Here is a 14,002-nt window from a genome sequence, read left to right as displayed (position 1 = left end):
TTTGAGTCATGACCCAAGCAGGGTTGACACAACGAAGTACACAGACGTAGAAGTTTATTAAACTTCTGCCAACAGTTGCTTCTAAATTTAGTTCAGGAAATTAAGAAAGGTAAACTTAGTTAGAAAAATACAATTATTTTTGTTGTCAAGAGAAACATTTTGATGTCATAAACAATTACAGGTGTTGTACAACACAGGAGAAAAATTACAACTTCTCAACTTTTACATGTCGGTAGTGAGTGGGTAAGAACGTTAAAATAATCGCCAACATTTTCGATCAGTTTTGGTAGGAAACTAAAAAAAACTTAAAAAAAAATTTAAACCACGGTAGAACAGAACATAGTGATGCTGCACTACATGTTTATAACGCCGATCTTGTGAATACTTTATCAGGAGAGATTCAAATAGTTTTACATTATTGCAGATCATTTTGGCAAACTAACTTGTAATTATCACAATGCATTGTCGTGGCATTGTCTATTTTGTTGTTATGATTTTCTGCCTCGGAATAACAACAGCTCAGCAATTCGAAGGTAACAGTTGACCTAGATTTTCAATTTCTTTTCTTACAAAGAATTGTTTTTGTGTTTGTTTAAGGCAGCGGAAATTTTATTGAGCCGATTTCGACACCACCACCATTTGAATGTTACCTGGGCATAAATGGAATTGACGAACCGGAAAATTTCACCTATCCTTACTTGACTCATTGTGTTGGAAATAATGTCACATGCTATAAATACAATTTAACCAAAACAACCAACAAAAGGACAGGTACAATAAACAATACTTGAGTTTAGTGTATTTTGTTGGTAAAAGAACACATAGGTAACTAAACGATTGCTTATCACCATGCCGGAAATGGCTTAAGTTGATACGTCATGGACTGTGGTGGGAATAAAAATTTCGTCAGCCGTTTCTATCACAAAAGTCACATTTTTTAGTCGGTTCTGATACAAAAAATCCATTGACAGTAACCAGTAATATTAACCGGTTCGCTGATCTCATAAAATTTCGTGAGACGGTTCTGTGGAACTGTTGCGAACCGGCTGAATCTCACCACTGGTTAGGCTATATGGAGCAAAACAATGTAGGGCACAATTGGTGGATCATGATTGAACGCGCTGCCCAGTGGTGAGATTCAGCCGGTTTGCATCAGTTCTACAGAACCGTCTTGCGAAATTTTATGAGATCAACGAACCGGTTAAAATTACTGGTTGCTGTCAATTACCCGGCTGAAAAATATGACTTTTGTGATAAACCGGCTGCGAAAAATTTGAATTCAACCACTGGCTACCGTTTTTACTTGATTGTAGGCTATAGTCATACCATATAACAACAGAAATATGTATTAAGAAACAATCGTATCTAAAATTCCAGCGTGCGGCTTACAATCGAGGGCAGCTTACATTATTTTTTAACACCTCAACATGCGGCTTATAATCGAGTACGGCTTATAAACGAGGGCGGCTTACAATCGAGTAAATACGCTACACCGTATTATCAGTTCGTGTTAATTGTGATAAACTCAGTTAAACTGTGCGTTTTTTTACGTTACAGTTCGTTTTGAATTTCTGGGATATGGCTATAATCGTTCTCCACCTTGCATTGAGTTTTTGTTTGGAATTACATGCCACGGAACAACAGTGTGTAGAACATCAAGATGCAATCGACCAACACGCCCTTCATTCTGCCCAGCACCATCCACTAATGGTCCGCTAAATAAACATAACCAGTATCATCGAGTGTTGCAATTTTATGTATTTTTCACCTAGTTGTGTAATTTCGCTTTTTTTATGAGCGTTTATCGCCAAATCGTAATAATTTTGGGACATTTTTTACCCAGTCGGCAATAAATGCAAGTCATTTCTGTAACTCATCGTGTGTTTTGTTACGAAAAGTTTTTGTTTTGAATTTTTAATGGACTTGTTTTCAAACTACTATTTTGTGGCAATTTACTGGAAAAAAAACTTTTTTAACAAGATCTGCCTGCTTTGTTTACAGAGTTAAGGTGGCTGTACACAGACTGCGTATTCCGTCAACGTGCGTAAACGCATGCGAAAAACGGTCCGTAATCTGACGTGCGTAAACGGACCGAATTTACGTTCCGAATGTGGCTGCGGTGGGTGGTATACACAGGATCCGAACGATGCGACGTTTCGCTTGACTGCGTCCTACTCCCAATCAGTTGTTTGGCTGTTCGAAGCAGGAACACCGCTAATTTCATGAATTTGGGTTATCACCGTGGTGGTGGGATTTTAATATTACTGAACTCGAACACACCGACCAAAAAATGCAATTTAAAATGTTTGCAATCAACATTATCAAACCTAACTTCACATAAACTCAACTCAACAATTCAACTCATTTGCTAGTAACAAACGTTGTTCAAATAAGATAGCAGTACAATAAAATTGCCAGTGGAAAACAAATGTCACAAATATTTGCATTTTTTTTCTTACATACACTTTTGAAGCAGACAAAATAAAAAGTACAAAGACACAGTGCACATGAACAATATGTTTAGATGGTAAAACCAGGGATGAACAAACACTGATAGGATTTTTTTGTGTATTTAACAGAATGCTTCATACTTCTGAAGAAATTCATTTGCTTTTCAAACCCCTCCTGGTACCCTCTTTTCAATTGCGTTTTCTTATTTTGGAAAGATAAAAGGCAATCCTAGCATCAGTAGGTGGCTTCTTACAATTTGGCAATGTGCTGGTTGTTGCCTGCAGGTCTCCTACAAATAACAAAAACATAAATGCAATAGTATGTAAAAATTAGTTTAGAAGTACTTTTGTTTACTCCACAAGTGCAATCTTTCATTTCGTTTGAATTTTCTGGTTTGTTTCCATCTCTCATATTAAACACAAACCTTGGTTACAAATTACAATGAAGATGTGAAAAATAATGCTATTTTTGATCGGAATTCTTTCCCTGCAGTACTCTGAAAGAATATTGTTTGAGTCCATGCCTTACAAACATAACACATACAGTAGGTTTATTACAAATATGAATCATAAATCATTTAATTTACATACCTGTGGTGTTGTGTATAAATCTTAAACCATTGGATTTCCTGTCTTTTTATATAGGTGTTGCATATGTCGCCTTTCTTTCACATTTTTCCTGGAGAAAAAAGTAACAGGCAGAAGTCACATATACTTCACAAAATGTACATTTGATAAGCAGATTAAACCCTCCCCAATGTACAATAAAAAGTTGTCAAAACAATTTGTGGTAAAAACCACAAAATATCTATAACCATTAAAAATGTATCCACATTGTAATAAAAATTAGTTAAATTACCTGTTAAACCAAACTCTGCTGAAGTTGAATTACAGGCATTTATAAGGTAGATTTCTCACAACAGCAGGTTTCTCTCAAACAAGTTTTTCTTGTTAAACTTGATTTCTTTAGTTGATATTGCTCAATCAAAGGATTCTACAAATGAACATTTCATGATAACTTAAAGTGCATAATTCACAGATTGTTGCAGATACATCAACCAGTACTTAAGTGTATGTAAACAACAATTATGAACTTATGATTTCATAAGCAACATCCTAAATATTAATACAACATAGTTCCGAATTTCTAAACCCTGATGGCATATTTGCAGTTTCCTTTTTCTGAAACTTTGTGATGAATGACATTAACTGCCAGAACTTAGTTATGAACTGACTCTTCCCTGAACCCTTTGTTTCCCGAAAAGCTATTTGTTACTTACATTATTAGATTTTTGTATCCCGCTGTTGTTCTGCATTCCAGTCGTGTTCGAAGCCCGTCTTTTTGCCGATTTAATAATAAAACCTTGCATATTACTTCACTTCTATTTATTATTAGAAACAAAAGGGCTTCAAGTATTGTGATTTGATCAAAATAATTGATACTAATCAACCGATCTAGAAATATCTCTCAGTTTTGCACTATCACTACACCGAAAATCGCATGCGTACGTCCGAAAAAATAGAACATGTTCTATTTGTTCGGATGGCCTTGCGTTAACGTCCGTTTCGTCCGTTTTCGGACAAAACGCATGGTTCGCATTCTGTGTATACACGTCGACGGAAGGCGACGGACCGAAATTTACGCGCGTATACGCATGACGGACGAAAACGGACCGAAACGGATCCTGTGTACAGCCACCTTTACAGATTTTGCCGAAATGCACAGTTGAAAGGAATCTAACAAAAGGTTTAGAATGCGCCGTTCCGTGGTTTTCAGGATTTCCATACACAGACGAAACACAATGCCGGTAATATTTAGAAGTTTAAATTTAATCGGGTTTGTTAATTTGTTTCCACGATTTTATTGTTGCAGACAAAACTTGAAGGGCTCGTTGACATGTGTGAAAAACTTCTTGGCAAACTGCATAGACAAACAATGTCCGATGTTCCTGGATGAAATTTCATCGATAGGAAACTTTGTTCGAACTGGACTAATAGTAAAAAAAAACGCTTTGTGTATATTAGTTATAAAATTATGTAAAAATATAAAATATGAGAACACCTTTATTAAGAAAAAAGTGTGATAAACCGTTTCGCGTGGCAATAATGGTTGTTACATATTTACAGAACACTTTGAATTCACTTGAACAAGTTTTATTCAACTCTACACAAGGTCCAAGACTTTTAGGATTTTTGTGTGCACTTGATAACAATGGACTTGTGGCTGGAAATTTGACGTCAGCTATAAACAACAACACAGTCGGAGATGTTTATATAATTGCTTGTGACAACTCAACGGTAAAAGATGTTTATGTTTGGACATTGGAAGCTTTAAGAGACATTGTTGTTAACGCTTCCACCCATTCAGACTTTTGCAGGTAAAATTTTTAATGTGTTTAAATTGTTGTTTAAAACAAACATTCTAAAACTTGTTAAACTAATACTTGGAAAGTTAAACATAGCATTTGCTCCAAGCGCGTGCGAAGCGCGCAACGCGAAATTTCTTTCTTTATTTAAGCAACGCGTGGGGAAGTCCCATTTCGCGCTTCTCTCGTTTGCGCGCTTCGCGTCTGGGTTGCTCCGTGAGCAACAGAAACGGCCTTTCGCGCGAGAATTTTGTCCTGAATATGTAGGAATGATCAGTCTTGGTCAATTATGTCGGATATTTGGTTGTTATATAGAAGTTTAGGCGCTGCAACTTTATGACACAATGTCAATTGATTCAAATCATAAAAATATATCACTCATAATAGTGCTGGACATTCATAAATCGCGCTGTCATATTAAAAAGCACATGATCGATATACTATTTTCAAATGGTGATAGAATAAGTGCAGTGGTATCAGAATTAATATGTCTGGAACCAAGTTTACCAATATACAGAACCACCAGGTAAATTAGTTTTTGGAAACTTAAATAGGTATTAACTTTGTTATATTTTATCCCCCCAAAATGGTACTTGTTTAAGTTTTAGAGTGCAAACAATCAAGATAAAAAAGACACACGAATACTTTGGAGAACAATTTCGTAAAATAGCTGCACAGAGTTGAGTAGTTTTGCATTACATAAACAACGTCTTTGGTTTAGGAGCAATTTTACTATTATCAATTGCAAAACCACATCTTTAATGGCCATAGGCTTTGTATTGTGTACTATTGTTCGATTAACCCTTCACATGCAACAACTAAACACAATTCCATGAAATTAATTGCAAGTCTAATCATATATTGGCAGTGCACCACTGCCGGATGAGCGGACGAAACAGCTTTGTTCGCAACGTTCGCGCCTGGTGTAAACCTCGATTTTCGCGTCATTCGCGTGAGGAAAAAAGGAGCCGTTCGCGTTCGCGCTTGGTGTAAACCGGGCTTAAATATGGTATTCACAAAATGTTGTGAGTAAGTAAAAAGGTTTAACAGTTACGAAAGTATTTGTTGTGGTAAACACATGATTCTGGTCATACCATGACTTGCCTACTTGATTAATAAACATGCGTGATTAGTAATAGAATGCTAACAAAAGTCTCAAATGTAAAAAAAATTTTTTTTTTAGAATTGGAAAACAATTTCTTGATCGTATGAAACAAGTGGTACAAACTCGTTGCCAGAAAGATAAACCTACAGACTTAATTTTCACTTTACTCTTAAATACTTCAGGAAATGTAAATTATTATGAGGATTATCGGATTCTGATCACTCAAGCTTTGAATTATGTTTATGATTGGTTCCTAAACTGGGAAATCCCCATGTGTCGAGGTAAATTTTTAAAGTTAACATGCCTTGATTGAAACTGTTCCTGCCAGGCATAATATTTTTAAACTAAATAATGCAGTGGTTCTCAACCTTTTTTACTATGCGACCCCATTTAGAGATTTTCTAACACCACGCGACCCCTTTACACGCGCACACAAGATGTTTAACTACCAGAATGTGTTGATTGTGTTCATCACACATTTGCAATCTAACGTGGCTGCAATAGTTCGGCGTTTTGCTGTACTCAAGAAAACCCTTAAAATTGTGTTTGTGACTCATTTTCACTAATCATTTCACTATTTCGTGAATTTTTATGCTAAGTAAAGCCAAAAGCCGTAATTATACAAGTATACAATCGCAGAAATTTTTGTTCCGCCCGTTCTCAATCAAACGGTCGTGTGAGTTACTATGCTAAACAGAAGTCACAGGGAAAGTTTCTTTGATACGGATAAAATCATTACGAGTCGTGTTGCGTCTTTGCCCCCCCCACAAAAGTGCTTGGCGACCCCCAGGTTGAGAAACACTGAAATAACACATTGTTTATTAGTTCATTATTTAGTGCATGTGTCTTTAGGTTGTTTATTTTTCAATGTGATTAACTAAATAAAACATTTGTATTATTTGGTTCTTATGTTTTTTAAGTTAGTTTTTTTAATGTGAATAAAAATGTCACAACAGACCAATGAATAATTTAAAAAGATTTTATATTGTGTCCTGTTACCAACTATATATTTGCCAACCGACATTTTTAGCTATAATTTATTTTAATTGATATATTTTAAGAACATTCTTACATAAAAAATATAACTTTACTGTATTATTAAAATAAATACGTACTAGTGCCAAACAGCATTTTTCAATTTTTGTTGTTGATATTTTTTAAAACATTCCATACATTTTTTTTTTGTTCTAATGGTAAAAATATGTGTTTAGTGCCAACCAGTAGTGTGTACAAGTTTCCATTTGCCCAACAAATTAAGTTGAACCCGACAAAAACCCATTCGGAGATCGCAGTTCTGCTCCTATCAGCTTTTCGTTATAAGACAAATAATGTGGTCAACGTCACAATTGGAGGATTTCTGTCTTTCTTTCCACACTTTAAGTAAGTTACTTCGATCATGCCAACACTTTTTTTATTTGATTTCTATTTTACCAGATTTAATGGTTGTAGTGATTCAACAAAGACTGTTATTCGTACCATTTATTTTATATTCCTGAAGGCATATTTTATTACTTATTTTATCACCACTTAACTGCGGTAAAACTTTTAATTTAGTTTTACTCATCATTGCATTGCCTTTTGTCATGCAATTTGCTAGATCATTTATTGTCTTAATACATGGCAACATATATTTTCTGCCAATCTTGATTTGGACCACTCATTTAAATGTGGTCACTTTTCCTTGACTGAAAGTTTTTAAACAGCATGAAAACAAATTACATCCATTACTTTGCAGTTCATACTTTCATGTAATAACCAATTTGTAGTGTAACTGTAATTTCACATTCACTGATGATTATAAGCCTTATCTTATTGTTGCAGTTACATCGTTGACACAAATGCGACAAATCCAGCGGTCAACTTCAATCTTCTACTGGAAAGTTATCAGGAATACATAATTCAAAATCCTATCCCGGATCTGATTGGTCAACCACTTGCAGGTTTTAACCAATCAAGTTTAGCAGATTTTTTTTAAATGTTTTTTAAAAACCATAATGACATTACAATATAACACAAGTATTTTACCAAGACCACTCTTCAGGTGTTTTAGTGACATGCGCTTTTCACAGGTCCGTGTTTTGCAACCACCATAAATGGCTTCACTTTCAACACAACCACAGTTGGAAGTACAGCTTTTTCAAACCAAGTTTGTAAAAAAGGTGAGTTAGTCAAATCAATTGTTTGCAAATTACCCTAACTTCAAGCACATGTGTTTTTCCACCAAAGTTCTTAACTATTCTGTATTTGCAACAACATACATATGTTTCACTTTTTCAACAAGTAATAATACCAAAATAATACATAATTTTTTGTTTTTAGGCTTTTCGAAAGCTTCTGTTGACTGTGTGGCAAAAATACAAACAGATTTCTTAAATCTAAGAGGAGGAGAAAACTATTATGTTGCCGTATTTGACGATAGCACTTTGAAAAACTCTTCATGCAACATTAACTTCAGTCAGCAGGTAAAACTCAAAAGATCTTTGTGAAACAAAAAAAGTAAAAACCAATTCACCTAAACTTGATTTAGACCTATGTAGGAGTTGAGCTGAATTTTTATTCGCTTGGTGAAAGAACACATAGCGACACAATAGCCATAAACCAATCACCAAGCTGTAAATAGCTGCGCAATGTTGAAGTGGTGTGGTGCACAAAATAGTAAAGTTTGTAATTTGTAGATCATGACTCAAAGCGCTGCAGCTATACCGTATTATATGGCGTTAGGGTTTATACAAAAAGTAGTTGCTAACTATAGTTTATTACAAACACAGTGTTTAATGTGTGTATTGTACAAAAATTGTCTTTAAAACTGAGTATTATTGAGCAGAAACCGTTGGCAACCACAGAAGAGGTCACACAAACTCTCGACGACCTCCAACTTTTTACATCTTCCCCAAACTCACTCAATTCAACTGATGTTGAGCAAAGTATTTTTAAAAACTTTCCATACATATTTTTTTTGTTCTAATGTTAAAAATATGTGTTTAGTGACAAAGAGCCATGTGTACAAGTTTCCATTTTCCCAACAAATTAAGTTTAACCCGACAAAAACCCATTCGGAGATCGCTGCTCTACTCCTATCGGCTTTTCGTTTCAAGACAAATAACGTGGTTAACGTCACCATCAGACAGTTTTTGTCATTCTTTCCACATTTTAAGTATGTTACTTCGATCAAAAAAATACATCATTAATTTGATTTCTATTTTATGTGGTTGTCACCATTCAACAACACTTTCTTTTTTAATGGTGAAAATACCGGCCCAAATAGACATAAAAAGCGATATGCTTTATTGTTCAAACGTTTCGGCACTCATGCCATCATTTGTGATTGTTTTTTACCTTTCATTTTGTATTCTTAAAAGGCTAAACTTTTCACTTATTACAAAACCTTCAATTAAATGCAGTAAAACTTGTAATTCAGTTTTGCTCATCATTGCATTGCCTTTTGCCAGGCAACTTACTAGATCATTTGTTATCTTAAACATAACACATTTATTCTGCCAACATTAATTGGGACCACTCATTTAAATGTTGTCACTTTTCCTTGACTGAAAGTTTTTAAACAGTATAAAAACAAATTCCATCCATTACTTTGCAGTTCATACTTTCATGTAATATTCAATCTGTAACTGTAATTTTACATTCACTGAGGATTATAAGCCTTATCTTCTTGTTGCAGTTACATTGTTGAAACAAATGCGACAAATCCTGCGGTAAACTTCAATATTCTACTGGAAAGCTATCAGGAATACATAATTCAAAATCCTATCTCGGATCTGATTGGTCAACCACTTGCAGGTTTTAACCAATCATGTTTTGCTGATTTTTTAAAATATTTTTTACCCACAAATAAGCACTTTGGCTTTAAATTACAAAACATCAATTATTAGTGACATTTAGTATTTAGTGACAAACCTTTTTTACAGGGCCATGTTTTGCAACCACCATAAATGGCTTCACTTTTAACACAACCACAGTTGGAGATACAGCTTTTTCCAACCAAGTTTGTGAAAAAGGTGAGTATTAAGTGTTTGCAAATTACATTAACTTCAAGCAAATGTGTTTTTCCACCAAAGTTCTTAACTTTTCTATATTTGCAACAACATAAATAAATTTGTTTTATTTTTTCAACATTAGAAGTAATAATACCAAATATTACATATTTTTCTGTTTTTAGGCTTTTCAAAAGCTTCTGTTGACTGTGTGGCAAAAATACAAACGGATTTCTTTGGAGAAAACCATTTTGTTGCCGTATTTGACGATAGCACTTTGAAAAATTCCTCATGCAACATTAACTTCAGCCAACAGGTAAAAAAAATCTTTGTGAAACAAAAAACAGCTAAAACCAACTGATGTAAACTTGATTTAGTCGTAAGTGGGAGTTGAGTTTATTTCACTTGGTGAAAGACAACATAGCGACACAATTGCACTAAAACAATCACCAAGCCTTAAATAGCTGCGCAACGTTGAAGTGGTGCACAAAATAGTAAAGTTTGTAATTTGTAGATTATGACCAAAAGCGCTGCAGATATATATACCGTATTATATGGCTTTAGGATTATACGAAAAAGAAGTTGCTAAAAATAGTTTATTACAAACACAGTGTTTAATGTGTGTATTGTACAAAAATAGTCTTTAAAACTGAGTATTATTGAGCAGAAACCGTTGGCAACCACAGAAGAGGTCACTCAAACTCTCGACAATCTCGAACTTTTTACATCCTCCCCGAATTCACTCAATTCGACGGATGTTGAGCAAAGTCTTCAAACCCTCACAACCGTCACTCAAGCTGTCAAGCAACCCTCTGTGCAGGTCAGGCTGGGATTTGAACTGGGATCCTAAAATCTAGCAGTGAAATGTTGAATGCTATGTAAAGGATCTGTCCCTCTAATAGTAGGCATGTTAATGTCCTTGATCTCTGAGTCAAAACTGTTTCAGTAAATGCCTGTGTTTAACCTTTCTTGTTTGCAGTTTTTAGAGTGATGATGCCTGCATAGGTGAAATATATTTCTCGATTTTTGATTTGAGTCAGAAGCATTTGCTTCTAAATTAGCAGTGAAATTTTGTGAGAAAAAAGCTTTTAATATGAAACAAAGATTTTTTGTTGGCAGAAAATAATAGATTGTAGAAACAACTGTATGAAGATTGTTTTTTTTTCTGCTTCTTGGAGTAAAATCCATATTTTTTTTCTTCAACAGGTTTCAGCATCTGCTCTCAGCTCGATTGTTCACATTTCTGACAGTTTAGCGATTTCCGTCCAAGCTTCTACATCAAGTGGATCAACAGCGCCACCTAGCAGCTACAACGCAGTGGTTGCGATCAACGAAGCAGCGTTACGAGTGAACCTCAGTGAAATGGGCAAAACTACGCTGACCATCAAAACAAAACAGACCACACTTCAGGTATAAACAATGTGGTGGATTTCACTTGATGCTAAATAACTTAGGCTTAAGTGTATAAAACCTGGTTTGTGATGTAGTAATTTATATTACTGATTATAGACCAGCAATTGTCACTTGCTACGTCTATTTGTTATATTATTTATTTGAGTTTATTCAAGATTATTGTAAAATGTTCTGAAGTTGGAATTTTTTTTTAGTGTGGATTTTTTAAAGTAAGGAAACAATTGTTCTGCACAAACTTTCAGATTAAATCAAATTAAAACTATGAGATAAATAATATTTTCAAAAAGTGGTAAAATCCCTGCTGTAAAAGGCCAAACTATCAACATTCAACCAAATAATTATGGGTCTCCTTTTCTGAAGGGGACACATATTGATTTTACTCAAATTGTTTGTTTGTTTTTTTCTTTGATTTTTGTTTTGCTCAAAGTTTGTCCGACTCGTTTTTCCATCAAATGTTTGATGGATTTGGCTGAAACTTACACAGATGGTAGATATAGTTATGTAGATGTGCATCCCACTTTGTTTGTCTTGTCGATTGTAGAAAACAGTCTGACAATAGTTGAAACACTTTTGCAGGTGGCTGATGTTAGTTTGAATGACAACACAGAAGTGAGTTTCTCCCCACCAAAAGTCAGTTCAACTACGGGTGAACTCGTTCAACCAATCAATATAACTGTTCCACTTGAACGAACACTGGGAAGTGGAAACAACGCCACCGTGCGGACCGTGTTCATTCTCTATGAAAACGACACTTTGTTTTTGAACCAGGGAAAAGCAAAATGGGTAAGAAAATGTTTTGGATGGGAAAGTAGTAGTGAGTTTTCATCCACAAACGTCTTGTTTGTGACATTCGTGCTTTCGCGAGCCAAAATATTTGAGTGAATTTTTTTATGTTCTGAAACTTTATGTGTGGTTTTTAAATTTAAAATTAAAATAAATGCCAAGTTGTGAATTAAAAATAAATCTGAAAATTAAATGGTTTCAAATTGGGCCATTCATATTTCCCATTCTTTGTTTCTGTCCACATGGGCTTTGTGGCCAAAGATGTGGTAAAAAATCATTGTTAGAAAGTAACATAAATTTATTTTGCAGGTTATCTCTGCTATTCTTGGAAAAGGAGTTAACTCACAAAAACTACAAAGGCCGGTAGAAATGGAACATAAAAATGAAAATACAAAACACGGAGAAAAGACTAAAAATCAAAGAAACAATTTATTGGTGAGTTTCAAGATTTTGAAAAAAAAACTATTATTTTTGACCTTCACTCCTATTTTAAACTTGAATTCACTGAATTGTTTTACATGAAGTTATTGATATTTGTGTTTTTCTTTTATCAGGATGATGTTGTTCGACAACAATGTGTGTTTTGGGATCCACAGCGCCTCGTGTGGTCAAACAAGGGTTGCAAACTTGACACTAGAACCAAACCTCCGATGTGTAAATGCAACCATCTCACTAGTTTCGCCTTGCTTGTTGTAAGCAGATTTTGATTTTATGTATTTTAATTGTTCAAAACATCAAAATATGTTGTATTTTCTTGATTAACTATCAATCATAGGACGCTAGGCCTATTAAAGGCGTCATACCGAATCAGCCGGTCCCCCAAGCATTCACATATGGCAAGGCACCGGCTGGAGACTGCTGTGGGATTCGAACCCGCAATCGCTGGTCTACATAGACGCTTCGGGGCTGATCCCACAGTATGAATGTAATTATCTTTTACCCATTGACGTTAGTCATATTAAATTGAATTGTTCATAAAATTATAGAAATAGGAAAAGTCCAACAGTTCCTTTGTGTTGTAAGAAAAAATTTAGACTTGCCCTTTTTAATCGACTTTTTTTCCTTTGATAACCTGTAACAACATTTTTTGTCTAGTCTCGTGTTGAAGTCCAGGCAGACGTTACTTTGTCGGTCGTCAGTAAAGTTGGTTGTATTGTTTCTGTTGTGGCACTGGCCGCCACCATCATTCTGTATCTGCTGAACAGGTGGGTTTCTGGTAATAGTTGCTACTAACATGACAATTTAACCGAGTTTTAACACAAATCTTTCAGCCGCCAAACACAATATTTTTTACATTATACTTTCCAGTGAATTTCGGAAGAAGGAGCTTGTCCAAATCCAACTCCACGTCAACTTCAACTTGCTCATTGCCTACGTCATATTCCTGGTCGGAATCTCATTGGTGGATAAAGGGGCGGGGTGCACGGGCGTGGCAGCTCTTATTCAGTATTTCTTCCTGGTAGCTTGGATGTGGATTGCAGTTTACAGCAACAAACTCTACACTTCCATAGTTAAGGTGAGGATTTGATGCTTGATGTACAACTTAAAGGGTGTTGCTCCAGCATGTTTATGTAACAACTATTTAATGCCACTGATTTTCGACATAATCTGTGACTGTATGATTTTTATGTATTTGACGGGCTAGAACAGTGGACTGAATTTGGTGATCAACTGAAGATGATTGTATATTATATACTGAACGAGGGTCAAAATGTTAGTTGTTATAGTTTTATCTCATATTTTGAAAATCGTTTTTAAAGAAATATGTTTCAATTCAAACTGCTTGTCGCATATGCTTACTTCAATCTTGGACTGATCTAAAATGTTTATTTAATAAACTGATGGTCCATGGCATGAAACGAGTTAAAAACCACTGGACATCATCTATATTCAATC

The 14,002-nt window shown here is 34.9% G+C and overlaps 1 protein-coding gene and 1 long non-coding RNA gene across 3 annotated transcripts in view; one reads left to right on the top strand and one right to left on the bottom strand.

Annotated features, from left to right (window-relative positions):
• The window catches only part of LOC145215031 (uncharacterized), a 131,905-nt gene that overhangs the window by 77,850 nt on the left and 40,053 nt on the right, over positions 1-14,002 (top strand). The window contains exons 30-34 of the mRNA XM_080083680.1: positions 8,241-8,383; positions 8,746-8,845; positions 8,907-9,075; positions 9,598-9,716; positions 9,845-9,934. Of these exons, the coding sequence (XP_079939806.1) occupies positions 8,241-8,383; positions 8,746-8,845; positions 8,907-9,075; positions 9,598-9,716; positions 9,845-9,934 (621 nt within the window). The remainder of the gene's footprint in view (positions 1-8,240; positions 8,384-8,745; positions 8,846-8,906; positions 9,076-9,597; positions 9,717-9,844; positions 9,935-14,002) is intronic.
• Positions 2,318-4,154, bottom strand: LOC145215041 (uncharacterized). Of its 2 annotated transcripts, XR_013857187.1 has the most exons (4): positions 3,731-4,154; positions 3,310-3,444; positions 3,042-3,129; positions 2,318-2,740 (listed from the first exon to the last, which is right to left on the bottom strand). It is a non-coding gene; the product is annotated as an uncharacterized LOC145215041 (long non-coding RNA). The 2 variants fall into 2 exon arrangements; XR_013857186.1 differs by lacking the exon at positions 3,731-4,154 and having other exon boundaries at positions 3,310-3,521.

The sequence above is a fragment of the Phallusia mammillata genome, chromosome 2 (genome assembly GCF_965637545.1).
Source record: "Phallusia mammillata chromosome 2, kaPhaMamm4.hap1.1, whole genome shotgun sequence".
Classification (NCBI taxonomy): Eukaryota; Metazoa; Chordata; class Ascidiacea; order Phlebobranchia; family Ascidiidae; genus Phallusia; species Phallusia mammillata.
Note: the sequence above shows the minus strand (reverse complement) of the source record. Positions and strands in the feature narration are given on the sequence as shown.